The sequence below is a fragment of the Eucyclogobius newberryi genome, unplaced genomic scaffold (genome assembly GCF_026437365.1).
Source record: "Eucyclogobius newberryi isolate DKJ021-1_F unplaced genomic scaffold, fEucNew1.0.hap1 SCAF_8, whole genome shotgun sequence".
In the NCBI taxonomy this organism is placed as follows: Eukaryota; Metazoa; Chordata; class Actinopteri; order Gobiiformes; family Gobiidae; genus Eucyclogobius; species Eucyclogobius newberryi.
In genome coordinates, this window is record NW_027316500.1 from 3,444,779 (window position 1) to 3,459,323 (window position 14,545).

The 14,545-nt window shown below is 41.8% G+C and overlaps 1 protein-coding gene across 1 annotated transcript in view; it reads right to left on the reverse strand.

The window, feature by feature from the left end:
• The window catches only part of bmpr1aa (bone morphogenetic protein receptor, type IAa), a 51,342-nt gene that overhangs the window by 17,714 nt on the left and 19,083 nt on the right, over window positions 1-14,545 (reverse strand). Inside the window, exon 3 of the mRNA XM_072436599.1 lies at window positions 1,398-1,667. Within this exon, the coding sequence (XP_072292700.1) occupies window positions 1,398-1,452 (55 nt within the window). The 5' untranslated portion in view covers window positions 1,453-1,667. The remainder of the gene's footprint in view (window positions 1-1,397; window positions 1,668-14,545) is intronic.

Sequence of the window (14,545 nt, forward strand, 5' to 3'; positions counted from 1 at the left end):
GCCGTGTATAACTGCACCATCATCTCCGCTGACAGATTGGCTTTCCTCAGCTACCTCTGCTGGGCCTTCTTGATAAGGGAGCTGATGGGAGGCCCCCACTTGAGGTCCCGGGTGATGGTGGTGCCGAGAAAGCGGAGGGAGTCCACAGTGGTGATGGGGGAGTCTGAGATGGTGAGGGGGGGCTGGGGGGCTGTGACTTTCCTGAAGTTCACGATCATCTCCACCGTCTTCTGGCTTCTGGGCGTTGAACACCAGGTTGTTACCGCTGCACCAGGTCCACCTCCCTCCTGAAGACAGACTCATCTCCGCCCGAGATGAGCCCGGTGAGGGTGGTGTCGATGAGGGTTTGTGTACAGGGAGAAGAGCAGGGGAGAAAGAACACAGCCCTGTGGAGCTCCTGTGGCGACAGACCGCGTGTCTGAGACATTCTTCCCCAGCCGCACGCACTGCCTCCGATCCGTCAGGAAGTCAATCACCATGGCAGCCATGGGCGGCGCCATTTTTACTGTTAGTGCGATGATGTGAACAGAGGCTTGCGTGTGCATTTATCACACTTCCTTTTGGCCCGTATTCCATGGACGTGTTGGCGCGCTCTTTCGCTCCTCCATGTCTGTTCAAGTCAAATGAGTTAGACTGGCGCTGCACACTCTTCCTGCTTCTGTGATGTAGGCCTCCTGTATAGAACTGTTGCTGGGGCAGTTCTAACGGCTCCCAACTCCATGTGTGCTAGTGGTAAATGTGAAATGTGATCCCAGAGCTCACAAAGCCCATTTTTATTCCCCTGGATATCTTGGACTGACGTTATTACAGTTAATATTGTCTTTGTCTTTTATATTGAATCTGTCCTTCACCTTTTTAACAGATATCAAATTACAATAAAGCAATAAGTTAACAGGAAAAAGTCAATCAGAATACTGGTAGCAATTTCAGGCAAATTGGGCAGCCCTGATAATAAAATAAAATAATAACTATAAAAGTTATTGCAATACTCCTTGGAAAAAATAAAAAGCTCAAGCACAGAGACCATGAAAAATCTGGCCCTTTTCTTGAATAAACCTGCTTTTCACAGATAATATGCTCAATATTGTTTTGCATATGTTCAAAACAACAACTGGAATATTATTTTTTGATACAGCTGCCCCCCTCCAATTTGATATGATATTGCCATAAAAAGGACACACGTTCTTACATAGTTCCTGGGGTTGTATTTAGCTTCATTCACACTTATTTGGTGAATCCTCAGCCTCAGAAAACGCTCTGTTCTAGGTAAAGATCTTCTGTGCCGTTTATGACTATGAATCATCACCAGACTAATGCAGAACATTTTGGAGAGCTCATGTTTGGACCATGATGCTTTTGGATTAAACACTAAAATAAAAACGTGCTGCTTTGCTTACCTTTGGCTCTGAGGGCCAACAGGAGCAAAGCCAGGAGCAGGGACAGGCCGGCCATCCTGGAGCAGAGCAGGACGGGGACCAGAGCAGGTGACAGGACCAGGGGCAGAGGGGGGCTCCGGTGGTTGGTCCGGTCCACAGCAGCAGCACAGGATCAGGGGTCGGGCAGTGAGAGCAGCAGGCAGCTCCACTCAAGAAGGGACTGGAGGAAGCAGGAGGGTTATCACAATATCAGCTCCTCCTTTGTCTCGCACACTCGACGGGTCCAACCACCTGCAGAGGAACAACAAACACAGATATTAGAAACACAAAAGCATCAGATGTAGAGTTATCATACAGTTTTAGAATATATTGGGGGTAACCATCTTGGATGTACAAGGTTTGACATTCCTCAATCTTTGCAAATGATCTACAACCAGAGAGAAAGTTGAAAGTTTACTGAACCAAATGTGAGAACTACACTACGGAAGCAACCTCCGTAATTTTTGACCAGACAATAAATTAATTGACTTGGATCAAAGCGATGGAGGGATTGTCCACACAATAAAACAACTACAAGATTTTTGAGTCACTACGAGCAACAATGTATAGCTGCACTCAAATGATGAGGCCCTAGATTGCGAGTACTACATAAATAAACTTTGCAGGTGCCATTTTGTGGCCGAGTTGCATCTTATTACCATCAAAAACTGCGCATTTGTGGTGTAAATCTGATATGTAAAAGAGTTTACAGCGTATAGTGCAAATGTGTGTGCCTCTGCTGTTGCTCCTTTTGGAAAACAGACAAATATATAAGATTAATGGCAGTGAAGATGTTCACTAGTCTCATAGTTTGATCAACATTATTTAGAAAAAAACATATTTAGTTTATACAGCACAATGTTTTTTTAATGAGAGTTAAATGTTAAGCTATAGGGAAAGAGAGTTTCTGTCTTCTTCAAACACTGATAGTGAACGTAGACAGGCCGTGTTCATCCAGAGCTCGGATGATGTGCACAGACTTCAATATCGTCCCTCTTAAAATCCCCTCTGGAAACTGCAACGTTCATATTCAACACTACAACCAATAGTTTACTCCATTTAATGTATATTTTCAGCCATTTGGCAGATATTCAACTGCTATTGTGTCGGTGAAATAAAGGTTACGCAGCGCACCTGAACTCATCATCACGCCAGGAGCACGTGGCTTTATACTGTCACTATATATCACACGTTTACTGCGTCCTGTAATATAAAAGGGCAGGAGCCAACGGGGCGAGCGAGCAGACAGAGATGCGAGGCTTGATGGTAAATCAATTACACATTTTGCATTTAAAAACAAACAACATTATTTTCTCTATTTTACACGCCCTGTATGCGCTATTTTCAGAGAGGAGGTCTGAACGATAATCCCGTCTGTCGTGGTATAATTAGGGGCCAGTATGACCGTATTATAAATGAATCACCCAGCTCTAGCGCAGACCTCACAGACTTTAATAGGACGCGGGACAAACTCTTGAACCCAGTTTGAGGGGCAGCTCAACTGCTCCAGAATCCAGGCCAAAGTGTCCCAGGCAAAGCGTGTTTTGATGACCTCTCACCTCGGTCAAAACAACACATTAGTTTATATTTGTAAATGAGCCACACACAATCATTTAAACTCTACATTGTAGTCCAAACTGCAATAGCGTGTGCTAAATGTGTATGCAGATTTGCTCCTTGTAGTCTTGATAAATCAGAAAGTGCCTGCAAAATGTTATCATTTGCATTTTCTTTGCCTCCATTGTAGGTCTCCACTGCACATGCTTCTGGTTCCAGATTAGCACCTGTGCAAACGCTTGGTAAATCTGGTCCTAAGAGTAGAATTTGTGTAAAACATGATACCCTTCTTTTGCGGCTCAGTGGTAGAGCTGTGGCACATATGCAATCGCCATAGTAACTTCTCCCTCTTTCCATCGCTCCCATCTTTCGTGCTGCAAAATGTCTAGCGCTACAATATACAAATGCATACACGTTTTATGTGTCTCTTGTCATAAACATAGCAAACATGGCATGCAAATCTAGGGCAACAACCAAATTATAATTTGCTTTGTGTTTTCCTCTTTCCAACACATTTGAAAACAATTTAACAAGTTATATTTAGATTTTTTTCCCAGTGTATATTACTCTGAGATTATTGTTTTATTAGCCGACTTGTCAAATGATTAGTTCTATTGTACAAGAGACTTTTAAAATTATGTTTTAACCGGATGAAGGTTGAAATGGTGACTGAAGGCTTCTTGATATATATTTTTACCACAAAAAGTGAATACTTGAAATATTGTATTCTTTTCTCATTAAATAATGCCGCTGTCTCGTTATAAAAGGTCTTTTTGTACCAAAACAAGTCAATATTGGAATGGTAATTGACTCAATTCAGGGGAGCGTGAATGTAACCGTAAGCCTTTTAAAGTCGACTAGTCACACGTGCTTTATGTGCTTTAGATATCCATAAACATGGCATAGCAAACATGGCATGTCTTTAGGTAGGGTAACTGCCAAACCATCGGTGTATTCTTTCCAACACACCAAAAAAAAATCACTGTGTATATGACAACAAACTTGAAGCTTGCGATTTCAACCAGGCATCACATTGTATCTTGATAGCACGTAAAACATATTTCCCACTTGTAATTATAGCTACTAAATCAAAATGGAGATAATATAGTGAACATTGTTAAAATAAAAAAACTAAACTAAAGCTATGTTGTAAACTTTCAAATAAAGGCATATGGTGATATTTCTGCAATTTTAGAATTAATTTGACGGACACTTAAAATAATAATATAAGATGCGTTTAAAGACAATAATATTTGATTATTGCTGTAAGTTGCGTTGGGAGTGGACGCTCTGTGACCCCGTGACCCATGCCGGCCCAGCACTGGCCTGCCACGGTCCACCTAACTGCCACGTTATTTGTCCAGGGATGTTCTGCAATTACCGCTACTGAGACTGTGCCGCACTAATAAAGGCACGGCGCAATTAGTGGGTGCAGAGTGTGTGTGTGTGCGCGGGTGAGCAGAATGTCTGTCACTTTTCATTTGGACCAGGGGCACAAAGGGGTTCGACCTGTAACCTACTTTTCACACATCTCTGACTGAGGAGGCACACAACAAAGAGCCAGCACACACGGAACACTGTGGCCGCCGCACTACGGGCACCAGAACAAATTGTGAAGTGCACTTTATATTTATATACTAAATATCACGACAGTCTGAGTGCACACCAAGTAGTCAAAGGGAAACCATTTTGATATGTTTTGGGAGGTTCGTATCGTTCATAAATGGTAGACTTGGGACTGTCACGATGACCAATTTCAAAGTGTGATATATTGCTACAGAAAAATATTAAAACAAAAACATGAACTGCAATAAATAACATGCAGAATCAAACACATTAGTAGGATATACACATTAGTAGGATAGTTAGGATCTAGAAGTTACCTTATCGACCAAGACGGAAAAAAAAGAACACGATAAAGGAACAAGATAAATATTGAGACACAAAAATATAGTAATTATCATGACAGGCCCTAGCAGGGGGCCTTTACAAACTACTGTGACTACTACTGAAATCACATGCCGGGAGGTTTCTTAGTAATTACTGTTGGAATTGGTACTTGCAGCCATGACTTTTTGTCGCATTAGGTCAGTATTTCAATGTGTGTAAAGACGTGCAAAAAACAACATACAGGTACAGGTGAATAAGAAAGCCTAGATTTCCCATTTAACTATTATTTGCTGTTGTGTATTTTTATTGCAAGCTAACAATTCAATAATTGTGTTTCAGTGTTAAAATTAAGTGCATGAGAAACAAACAACATGGAGTTTGTTTGTACTTCTCTGCTCCATTTAGAGTCTAACGCCATCGCCTCATCAGCAGCACCAGAGGAGAGATGGCACATGAGATGGAATGTACCAACGCCCCTAACATAAATAGTTTGGACGCAATCTTTCCCCTCTCCATTTCTTGATGCATAAACATAAGAAATAAAATTGACAGTAGGCCACAAGTTAAAGCTTTTTGAACAACTGTAATTTTTCCTAACATATAAAATCTATTAGTTTAGATCTCAACAGTTAAAGGTGTGGTAACTGATTTTGAAACATTAAAAGATGATGTAGGTATTTCAATCTGTAGCAGTTCCTAGCGCTCACAAACCTCTTCACACGTTGATGGTATTGACTGAAATTGACATGGGAAGTGAAGTAGGGCAGCTACAGCCCTCAGTTATGGTCCCTCTCCTTCTCTTTCAGATTTGAGATCAATAACATGTTTTACAATTTAAGCTGGGTTTACACTCTAAGAATTTGTAAGATTTTAAAAGTCATTCCAAATGACTCCCAAACTCACACTGTGCGGGTGAATCTCCCGACAGGAGTGTGTGAACTTCGGAGCCTTGAATGTACGTGTCTTCCTGCTCAGACACGAGTCACAGGAGGCACGTGTGCAGTGCTGTGGACACATCTGTGGACACGTCTGTGGACACCTCTGTGGACACGTCTGTGGACACGTCTGTGGTCCCACCATCTTCTCATACAACTCGTCTCAACTCTCCAAACATCATAGAAACCCACTAGCAAACTGTTGGCACAGGTCACTTTAGCACTGCTTTGTTTAAAGTCAGAGGCTTTGGCCACACACCTTTTCTGGCTTTCGTGTGTGCGTTGATTTGTTCAGAAGGGCTTGTGCTGGGTTTTACCTCCATGTCTCTGGCTCCGCTCGAGCCCCTCAGAGCAGTGTTTAATGCCACCTGCAGCTGTATTTTACAGTCTCCACGCAGCTTTTATTCGGCTTCGGCACTACAACTCACAGCAAATATCAAGCGAACATACGATCAGCAGTTGTGCGTTCATCATGAGCAGATGATTGCAGCTCGTACACTGCACGATTGAATCGCACAGTGTAAGCAAAGCTTTTTTCAAACTCAAACATATCTATTCACATTCACTGCTACATTTACTACCGCCGCATATGTACATTATGTCACAACCAGTGATTTAGGGTCATAAAGTGTGTTTGCGTTGCGTTAGCATTGCTGCTACTCTCGAGGACCACAGACGACGAGAGAGAAATCAAAATAAACTTTCCATGTTTACCCATTGTTTGAAGAAAAATCAAGATTAAAAAGAACTGAAGTGAACACAATCTAAAACTGTGAGTAAATAGTGCTTCCTATATACATGGTTAGTTATCATGTGAACTTATGGTGTCAGACCATGTGACAGCAACAGCACTGCAGTGCTCTTCTCCTCGAGCGAGTGGCAAACTGCAAACAAATCGCTCCGGGACAGCAACGGTAAAGATGAAAAAAAAAAAGGCGCCAACGTCTTTTCTGGCTCATAAAGCCGTCATATTTTAACATAGAAAGGACAATGCTCACTTCTTTTAAAGACATTTAATCAAATCAGTTTTATAACTTTCCTTGGTGGCATGGTTTGGCACTCTGGCACCGAAGAGTCGGATCATTAAATGGTCTAGTAGGCTGATTGGTGAGTCCCAGCTGAGTCTTGAGGCCCTGTACACCAGGCAGGTACAGCGTGTAGCATCCAACACTGCGAGATGTGACTCCCATGCTGAGGAAACGCACTTCCTCCCTTCGGCTCACAGGTTCCAAGTGCCTAACAGGGTACAAATAAACTGAACTTTGTCTGAACGCACCATAATGCCACTTTAACACTCCAAATTATTCCACTTTAATCATCAGGCAAACTTCACACACAAAAAATATAAGAATTAACATCTAGTCTTCTGAACATCTCCCACATATCTGGCTACCATATAAGATCCATAAATCCTGTCTAGATAGCACCCAAAGGCACAATGACACAGGCAAGAGTGAAGAGAGCAGGAGGACAGGCCTGGACATGCTCAGGAAGGCCCATCTGTCAGAGCACCCCCCGAGACAGGAAACCGCTTCCACTTTTTCTGCCGACATACACGCTCCCACCAAATCACACAAAACATGCACTTCCCTCCGCAAACAACTTCTAACACCGTGACTGACGGGGAGTCTCGCTTATCACGTCCGGGCCAGGAGCAGACAAAAGCCTGGGAAATGTTTACGCCTTGAAATATTTGAAAATCTTTGACGTTTTCTTAGTGTAACTTTCACTCCTGTGTGGGTTCGTGCGCTAACCTGTCTGCCATTCTTCAGTCTGCTGCTGCACACAGACGAGTCATTCTTTCAGCTGGAGGACAGGGAAATGCTCTTGCCAATATTTTGAAGGCAAATGCTAAACTAGAGATCAGGTTACCAGTCAAATTAAATTGGGAGGCAATAAACCAAAGCCCAAATCCTCCACTTTATCTTGAGTTACTTGTATCCAGTGAACAAAAACAGAAAAAGATCTAGCTTATTATTTCAGGAATGCAAATTTTTTGTAGCTTCTTCCATATTATACTAACTTTTGAAAGGAAACACTAACTTGCTGTCAGTGATCTTTTAATGTCACCAACTCATACCAAGGGCAAGAGCTAACTTGAGTTAGCTAGGGGAAACATAAACATCTATCTACGTCTGTCTTCAAGAAAAACTTTTTGTTTTGCTGTATCGCCCAACCCTACAGCCAGTCCACCAAAACCCCAAATCTTCACCATATGTCAGGAATGCAAATGTTTGTACACTGTAGAGAGCAGGTTTAATGCAATCCTGCCTCTCAAGTTACCAGTCAAATTAAATCGGAAGTCAATCCTCTAAACACCAAATCCTTCACTTTGCCTAGAGTTATATGTAGCTACAAAACATAGATACAAAAAAGGCCTAGTTGACACTCATTTTCGTGCTTCTTTCATAGCATGTTTTGACAGCAAATGCAAAACTGAAGGCAATTCACCAAAACCCAAATCCTTCCGTTATTTGCATCCACAGAACAAAGACAGAAAAATACCAAGCAGTAATGTGCCAGGAATGCACATTTCTGCACTACTTTCATGACATGCTAGCATTATTAGCAACAGCTGTTTCTGCTTTAGATAGCATGGGAATTTTGAATAGCAATGGACAAGCTCTCTCCTTTTAAAATGTTTCAAAAACGCAGAGCCAGTTTAATAAATAGTCATTAGTTCAGACTTTCTTTAGACCATGAGTGGTTTTTAATGAAAGTTTAGGGCCAAGAGGTTTGGAGTCTCAAGTTAGCAGTGCCTCCTTGGCCTGGTATATGTGACATCAGACCCTTACAGGAGGAACATTCACCAGAGCAGCAATGAAAAGAGGTATTGTTCCATGTCCCACCTGTACAAAATAAACCAGCCTTATAGGGAACCACTGAGCCATGGCTAGCCCTCCAGGGGAAAGAATTTGAGGTCACACAGCTCGGGGGATGCTGGGAAATTTACAGAGCTCAAAACCCTAGTGTCAGGTAAAAAACAAGTAGGGTACTGACCTCTGTAAAAGCTCTAATGGACGCCGTCTGCTGCTAGGTACAATAACTTTTCATTTGGCTGCAGAGGGAGCCGGCTATAAAAATCCATTATGGAAAGTGATATTTAGCTGCCATAGCAAGGGGCTGGGGTGGATGCAGGAGCTGAACCCAAGCTACAGCACAAATGACGCTATTTGGAAGAGACACTTCAGAGTTGAATTCAGTTATATTTTATAGGCAAGTAGAAGACACAACTCCACTGCACAACTGGGTAAAGCTGAGAATGTACAACAACACAAATTAGGGATTCATCGCTTAAATTCAGAGCCGTGGTCTAAATCATTAAACCAAATAAACTCCTGACATATGACACAAACTAAAATAAGGCATTCATGTTGTCATTTATTTAAACATTTTGTATTAAGCTAATTAAAAGAAAACATTAGCAGAGGTTTGTGTTTGTCTGAGGCCGAATCATATCGAAATCATATTGTGATCAAACTGTTGACACTTAAAGTTAAGAATGGAATTGTGAAAGGGAAAAAAGTGTTGTTCCAGACATATAGGGTAAAGCTGAGAATTTTCTCTGAACAAAGTATTCTTTCTACAATTCTATAATGAAACAAATAGAAGAGAATAAAGCTGCAAAGCGTTCAGTGATTGTGAGTGTTAGAGGCCATTAATAATCCAGTCTCTCCAAATGGGGCGAGCAAACCAGAAGCCACACATCAATGACCATCCTAATGGGTGTCACTTCCTGCTTTGGACTGACGGCAGCAGTCTAAATAAATGAGGAAAGGCCTGATTGGACGAGAGGCTTGGCCCACGGCTCCTGAGCTCCACAAATAAATGCAGTAATGAGGCAGATTGGAATCAGCAGATTGGGGCTTTGACCATAAGGTTGGGGCTGCAAGGGTTTAAAAAATATTCACATTTTGTCTTGCAGAGTCCTGTTTCATTGATTATGCTACGCAGAAAATAATACATGTTGTAATTAGATGGAGACAGTGGCACGGCGGTCTAGTTTTGACAGCAAGAGCTGTATATTTACAATATACAGTGGCTTGCAAAAGTATTCGTACCCCTGACACTTTTCCATATTTAGTCACATCATGACCACAAACTTAAATAAATTGTATTGGCATTTTTTTGTGAAGTGGAAGGAAAAATTTTATATGATTTCCGGGTTAAAATAAAATAAAAAAAAAACTGAAAAGTGCAGAGTGCAATAGTATTCAGGCTCCCTGAGTCAATACATTGTGGAACCGCCTTTCTCTGCAATTACAGCTGAAAGTCTCTTGTGTCTCTACCAGCTTTACTCACCTACAGACTGAACCTTTGCCCATTCTTATTTGCTGAACAGCTAAAGCTCAGTCAGATTTGATGGAGAGCGTTTGTGAACAGCAGTTTACTTGCCACAGATTCTCGATTGGATTTAGGTCTGGACTTTGACTGGGCCATTCAAACACATTAATATGTTTTGTTTTAAACCATTCTATTACAGCTCTGGCTTTATGTTTAAGGTCATCGGGCTGCTGAAGGTGAACCTCTACAGCAAGCTCTTTGCAGACGCCAACAGATTTTTGTCAAAGATTATTATTGTTATTTGTGTATTTATATATCAGGACAGTGCATCTTAATGAACAGTAAACGTGCCGGACTGTAGCCATGGGCTAATATACATTCATTGTCCAGCATTTGCCCTCACACTCTTTCATACACTGGACACTGGAGGAGGGTGGGAGAAGTGTCTTGCCTAATGCCTTGAATATGGCTCCATCCTTCTCATCATCTCTTGAGAAGCTTCTCAGAGCATGATGCTGCCATCACCATGTCATGTGCCATGTTACTAACGTCACCTGCATTTATACTGACACAGGTGGACTATTGGATCATTAGGTCAACATTCAATCTTTCAGTAATCATCAGGAAACGTCTGACAGCAACTTGCTGCACTCAGGGAAAAGAGCCGAATACCTTTTCACGCTGCACTTTCCAGTTTTTTGATTAAAAAACAAAATCTTCCTTCAACTTCACAATTGTGTGTCACTTTGTGTTGCTCTTTCACAAAAGATGCCAATACAATGTGGAAGGGGTACGAATACTTTAGCAACCCACCATCTGTTCTGGGGCAACACAGATTGTCCTTTATTACATGAAAAAACAAAATAAATAAAAACACAACAAAAAAGATAAAAAGCAAATCTCAGAGACCAGATAAGGCTTATTCTGATAAACCTTTCTACATAATCTTCAAAGCCAGATTACATATGACAACTGTACACCCCACATTTATTTCTAAATATGCCAATATCTGTGGCTGTGCACATTTAGCATCTGCAGCTTGTTGTGTCCAGTATAGTGGAACACATGGGCACAGGACTTGGAGGAGCATACGGGTAGATGAAGAGGTGAAGTGTGGTTAGCTCTGAGGCACTCCCCTCTTTTCCTTCTTCCCATTTGTTGCTCTAGATGTGTCCCTCCCCCACTTTTCCTTCACCATTTCCTCTCTCATCTCTCCTCTACTTCTCATTCCTCTGCTTTCCCCTCTTTCACTCCATCTTGGCCTCATCGGCCGTCCCCTCCAGGGGCCCCTCCTTGCAGGCGGGCCTCTGGGTGCTGCAGCAGCCTCCCCGTTGGTGTCGGCGCCCTGCCCGACATGCCTTTCAGGGCCTGGGAGACTGCAGGCCAGACTTTCTGGCTCCAGTGCCATTGTTTGCTTTACGCCTCATCCCCAGCAATGGATTAACATAAGAATACCCCGAAAAGTGGCGGCATGGTGGGCAGCGGGGAAGACTCCTCACCCAGCATCTTGGCTTTGTATCCTTCAAGTCAAACACCATCTTTAAAAAGTACCTTTCCTAATGTATTGTCAAGTACTAATTAAATATTCCTGAGACAGATTACACAGAATTTTCAATTGGTGTGATGTTTTAAATAGTGATGTCCCATTCAAATAGTTTGGCTCTCTCTATGTGATTTCTGACACAGATCTCCAGAAAGATACCAATCTTTAAAAAAAAAAAAAAAAGTTTTTATTAACAGGCTGATATTGTGCCTTTATAAATAATTACATATGAAAAGCTGAATTTAGCTGTAGTTGAAGAATATTTGTGACATATACACATGTGTTAACAAGTTACTGCATTCAGCCAATTCTGCCGATTTGGCAAAGGATTTCATTAGGTTTTTGATTTTTAGAAACGATCTGTGTACTATTAGACATTGCTAGTACACTACTCTGTCAGGTAAAAGTAAACTCAAGATTACGTATACGGGCCAGCAGTGATTAAACAAACCAGTTGGGCGCACATATCTCACCAGAACTCATTAGGGCTTATCTGAAGAGGCAACACTGGACTCTAATGTGTTTTTAATCAGGCCCATCTCCATAGAAACGGCTCCATCCATCAGTGCTACAGCAAGGTCTTTGTCCGCTCTCGTAAAACAAACACAGGCAGACCATAAAGCCGTTCATAACCATAAATCTGGACAGAAATGGTTCAGATGTGTACACTCCAGAGAAACCAGTGCTCGCTAATGCACCAGCTGCACATACATAGGAACATGCAGACGGCTCTGGTCCAACACTGCTCCCATCCTTCAACTATCAAAGAAGTGCAGCTGGCAAAGGGTACGACAATTATGGAAGTACATGCTATTGTTGCAAGTACAGGTTCGTTTCTAATTAGGGCCGGGCAATTAATCACATTTTAATCTCAACAATCAGCCAATCCTTAGTAAAAGTGTGTGGTTCAGAGTTCAGACTTTGGAGAGGAGGAAATTGCCATATTTTTTGTGTTAAATAGTAAAGAAATGTCTGTTTTGTTATTGTGGATGAAATCAATATTTAAAGGCATTTTTTATTATTAAGACAAAAGAAAATGTAATTGAAAATCAAGATTGATCAATGATCAAATTTCGTTTCAAATCATCAATGTGCTTGGACAATATTTTGTGTTATAGTCCATTTTAAAATTAAATTAAGACAGTTTTATAAAACTGATTGATCATTACAATCTTGATGTAAATGGTCACATTTATATAGCGCTTTTCTACCGTCAAGGTACTCAAAGCGCTTTACATCAAGGAACCAGTCACCCATTCACGCACACTTTCACACCCCAGACATACGCAGACACTGGGGGAGTTGTCTTGTCTTGCCCAAGGACACAACGGCAGTATTCACATGAGGCAGCTGCGATCACACCGCCAACCTGCGGGCCAGTGGATCTAACCGCTCTGACCGAGCGGGGAGTCGAACCGCCAACCTTTGGATCAGAAGACGAGTACTCTACCACCTATTGTTGTATGATGCCTCTTAGACAATGGCAATAAACCCCTTTCTGATTCTAGACGATTCATTTGATAAATCTACCAGAACGTGCCTGTAAATGTGAGCTTCAAGTATATGATGGCGTCCGGCTCGTTCTGGTTGCCTCAGAAATGCGGATCTGTACTTACTGTTCCATTCATAGGCTCGCTTCTCTGTAAGTCCAGTCCTGCTAAAATATATCAAACTATAAAGATCACACAGCAGAGAGCATTAGCATCGAAACGGAAACCACGCTGTTTATGAAACAGTTTTTTTCTGTGAAGTGTTTACATCATAAGTAAAGGTCTCAACTTGCTGTCTGCTTTGAGGTAGTTAAAGATCGATTTATTTTAACAAGACTCTGTTAATTCCCCACAGAGAGTTAATGGAATGGGAAGTGAAGATCTGCACTTTTGAGGCAACCTGAACAAGCCGGGCACCCTCGTGAAAAGGATGCACAGTTGAGAATGTAAAATCTATATTTATATCTATACAAAAGATTTATTTTTTATTATATAATTTTCTTGTTTTGTGTGCAAAGGAGAGGGAAATAGCCCATCATATTGTCTATAACCGATTAAAGCTTTGCCGAGATAATTCACATGATAATATATAAAGCCCATTTGGAAAAACACACTACTGCCTAATGCCGTTATGGCTGTGGAAGTAGCCACCTGTTGATAGCGACTATCAGCTGCTCTGGCGCCTCCCTCATCTCAAACTCCTCCCAAACTTCTGCAGCAGGAATGTCGGAGCCAGGTAATGGAAAAAGCCCTACACACAAACCACTGTTCTCCTCCTCAGTGGATCTCAAATCATTCAACCAGGCCCTCCACAGCCAGTCATCTCCCTGCTCAGCTCGAAGCTCATCTGAAAGCTTCTTTAAATATTCAAAACACTGAAGCTGCTCTGTTTCCAGTTAAAACCGGCGGAGAAACCTGACGAGACACAAAAACACGAGTATTAAATATAGATGTGAATGTGGCGGGGAGAGCGGTGTGTGTGTGTGTACGTGTGTGTACGTGTGCGTGCGTGTACGTGAGAGTGTGTGTAAGTGAGAGTGTGTGTGTGTGTGTGTGTGTGTACGTGAGAGTGTGTGTGTGGCCAGTTTTAAGACTCGGGCCAGGCCACAAAGCACCAGCAGCCATTTAGGTGGTCCAGTGTGCCTGCTGCTCCAGTGTAAACAACAATATTGAACAAGGAAGTAAGGGAATTTAGAATGAGAAGTTGGATTGGGTGCTGAACTTGGATTTGATTAGATACAAATGGCTGTTGGCAATATTAAAAGGTGGAGTTGGTAGGAGTTGTAAACAGAATTATAAATCAAACTTGTTCAACATACTGTCATGGCAGCTGCATTTGTGAAGACTGTTGTTGTGATTCAGTTTGCAGTCACAGAAGGTCTGTTTAACAAGAAACATTTTCATATTTTAGGCTCAAAGTATAAAAGGTAA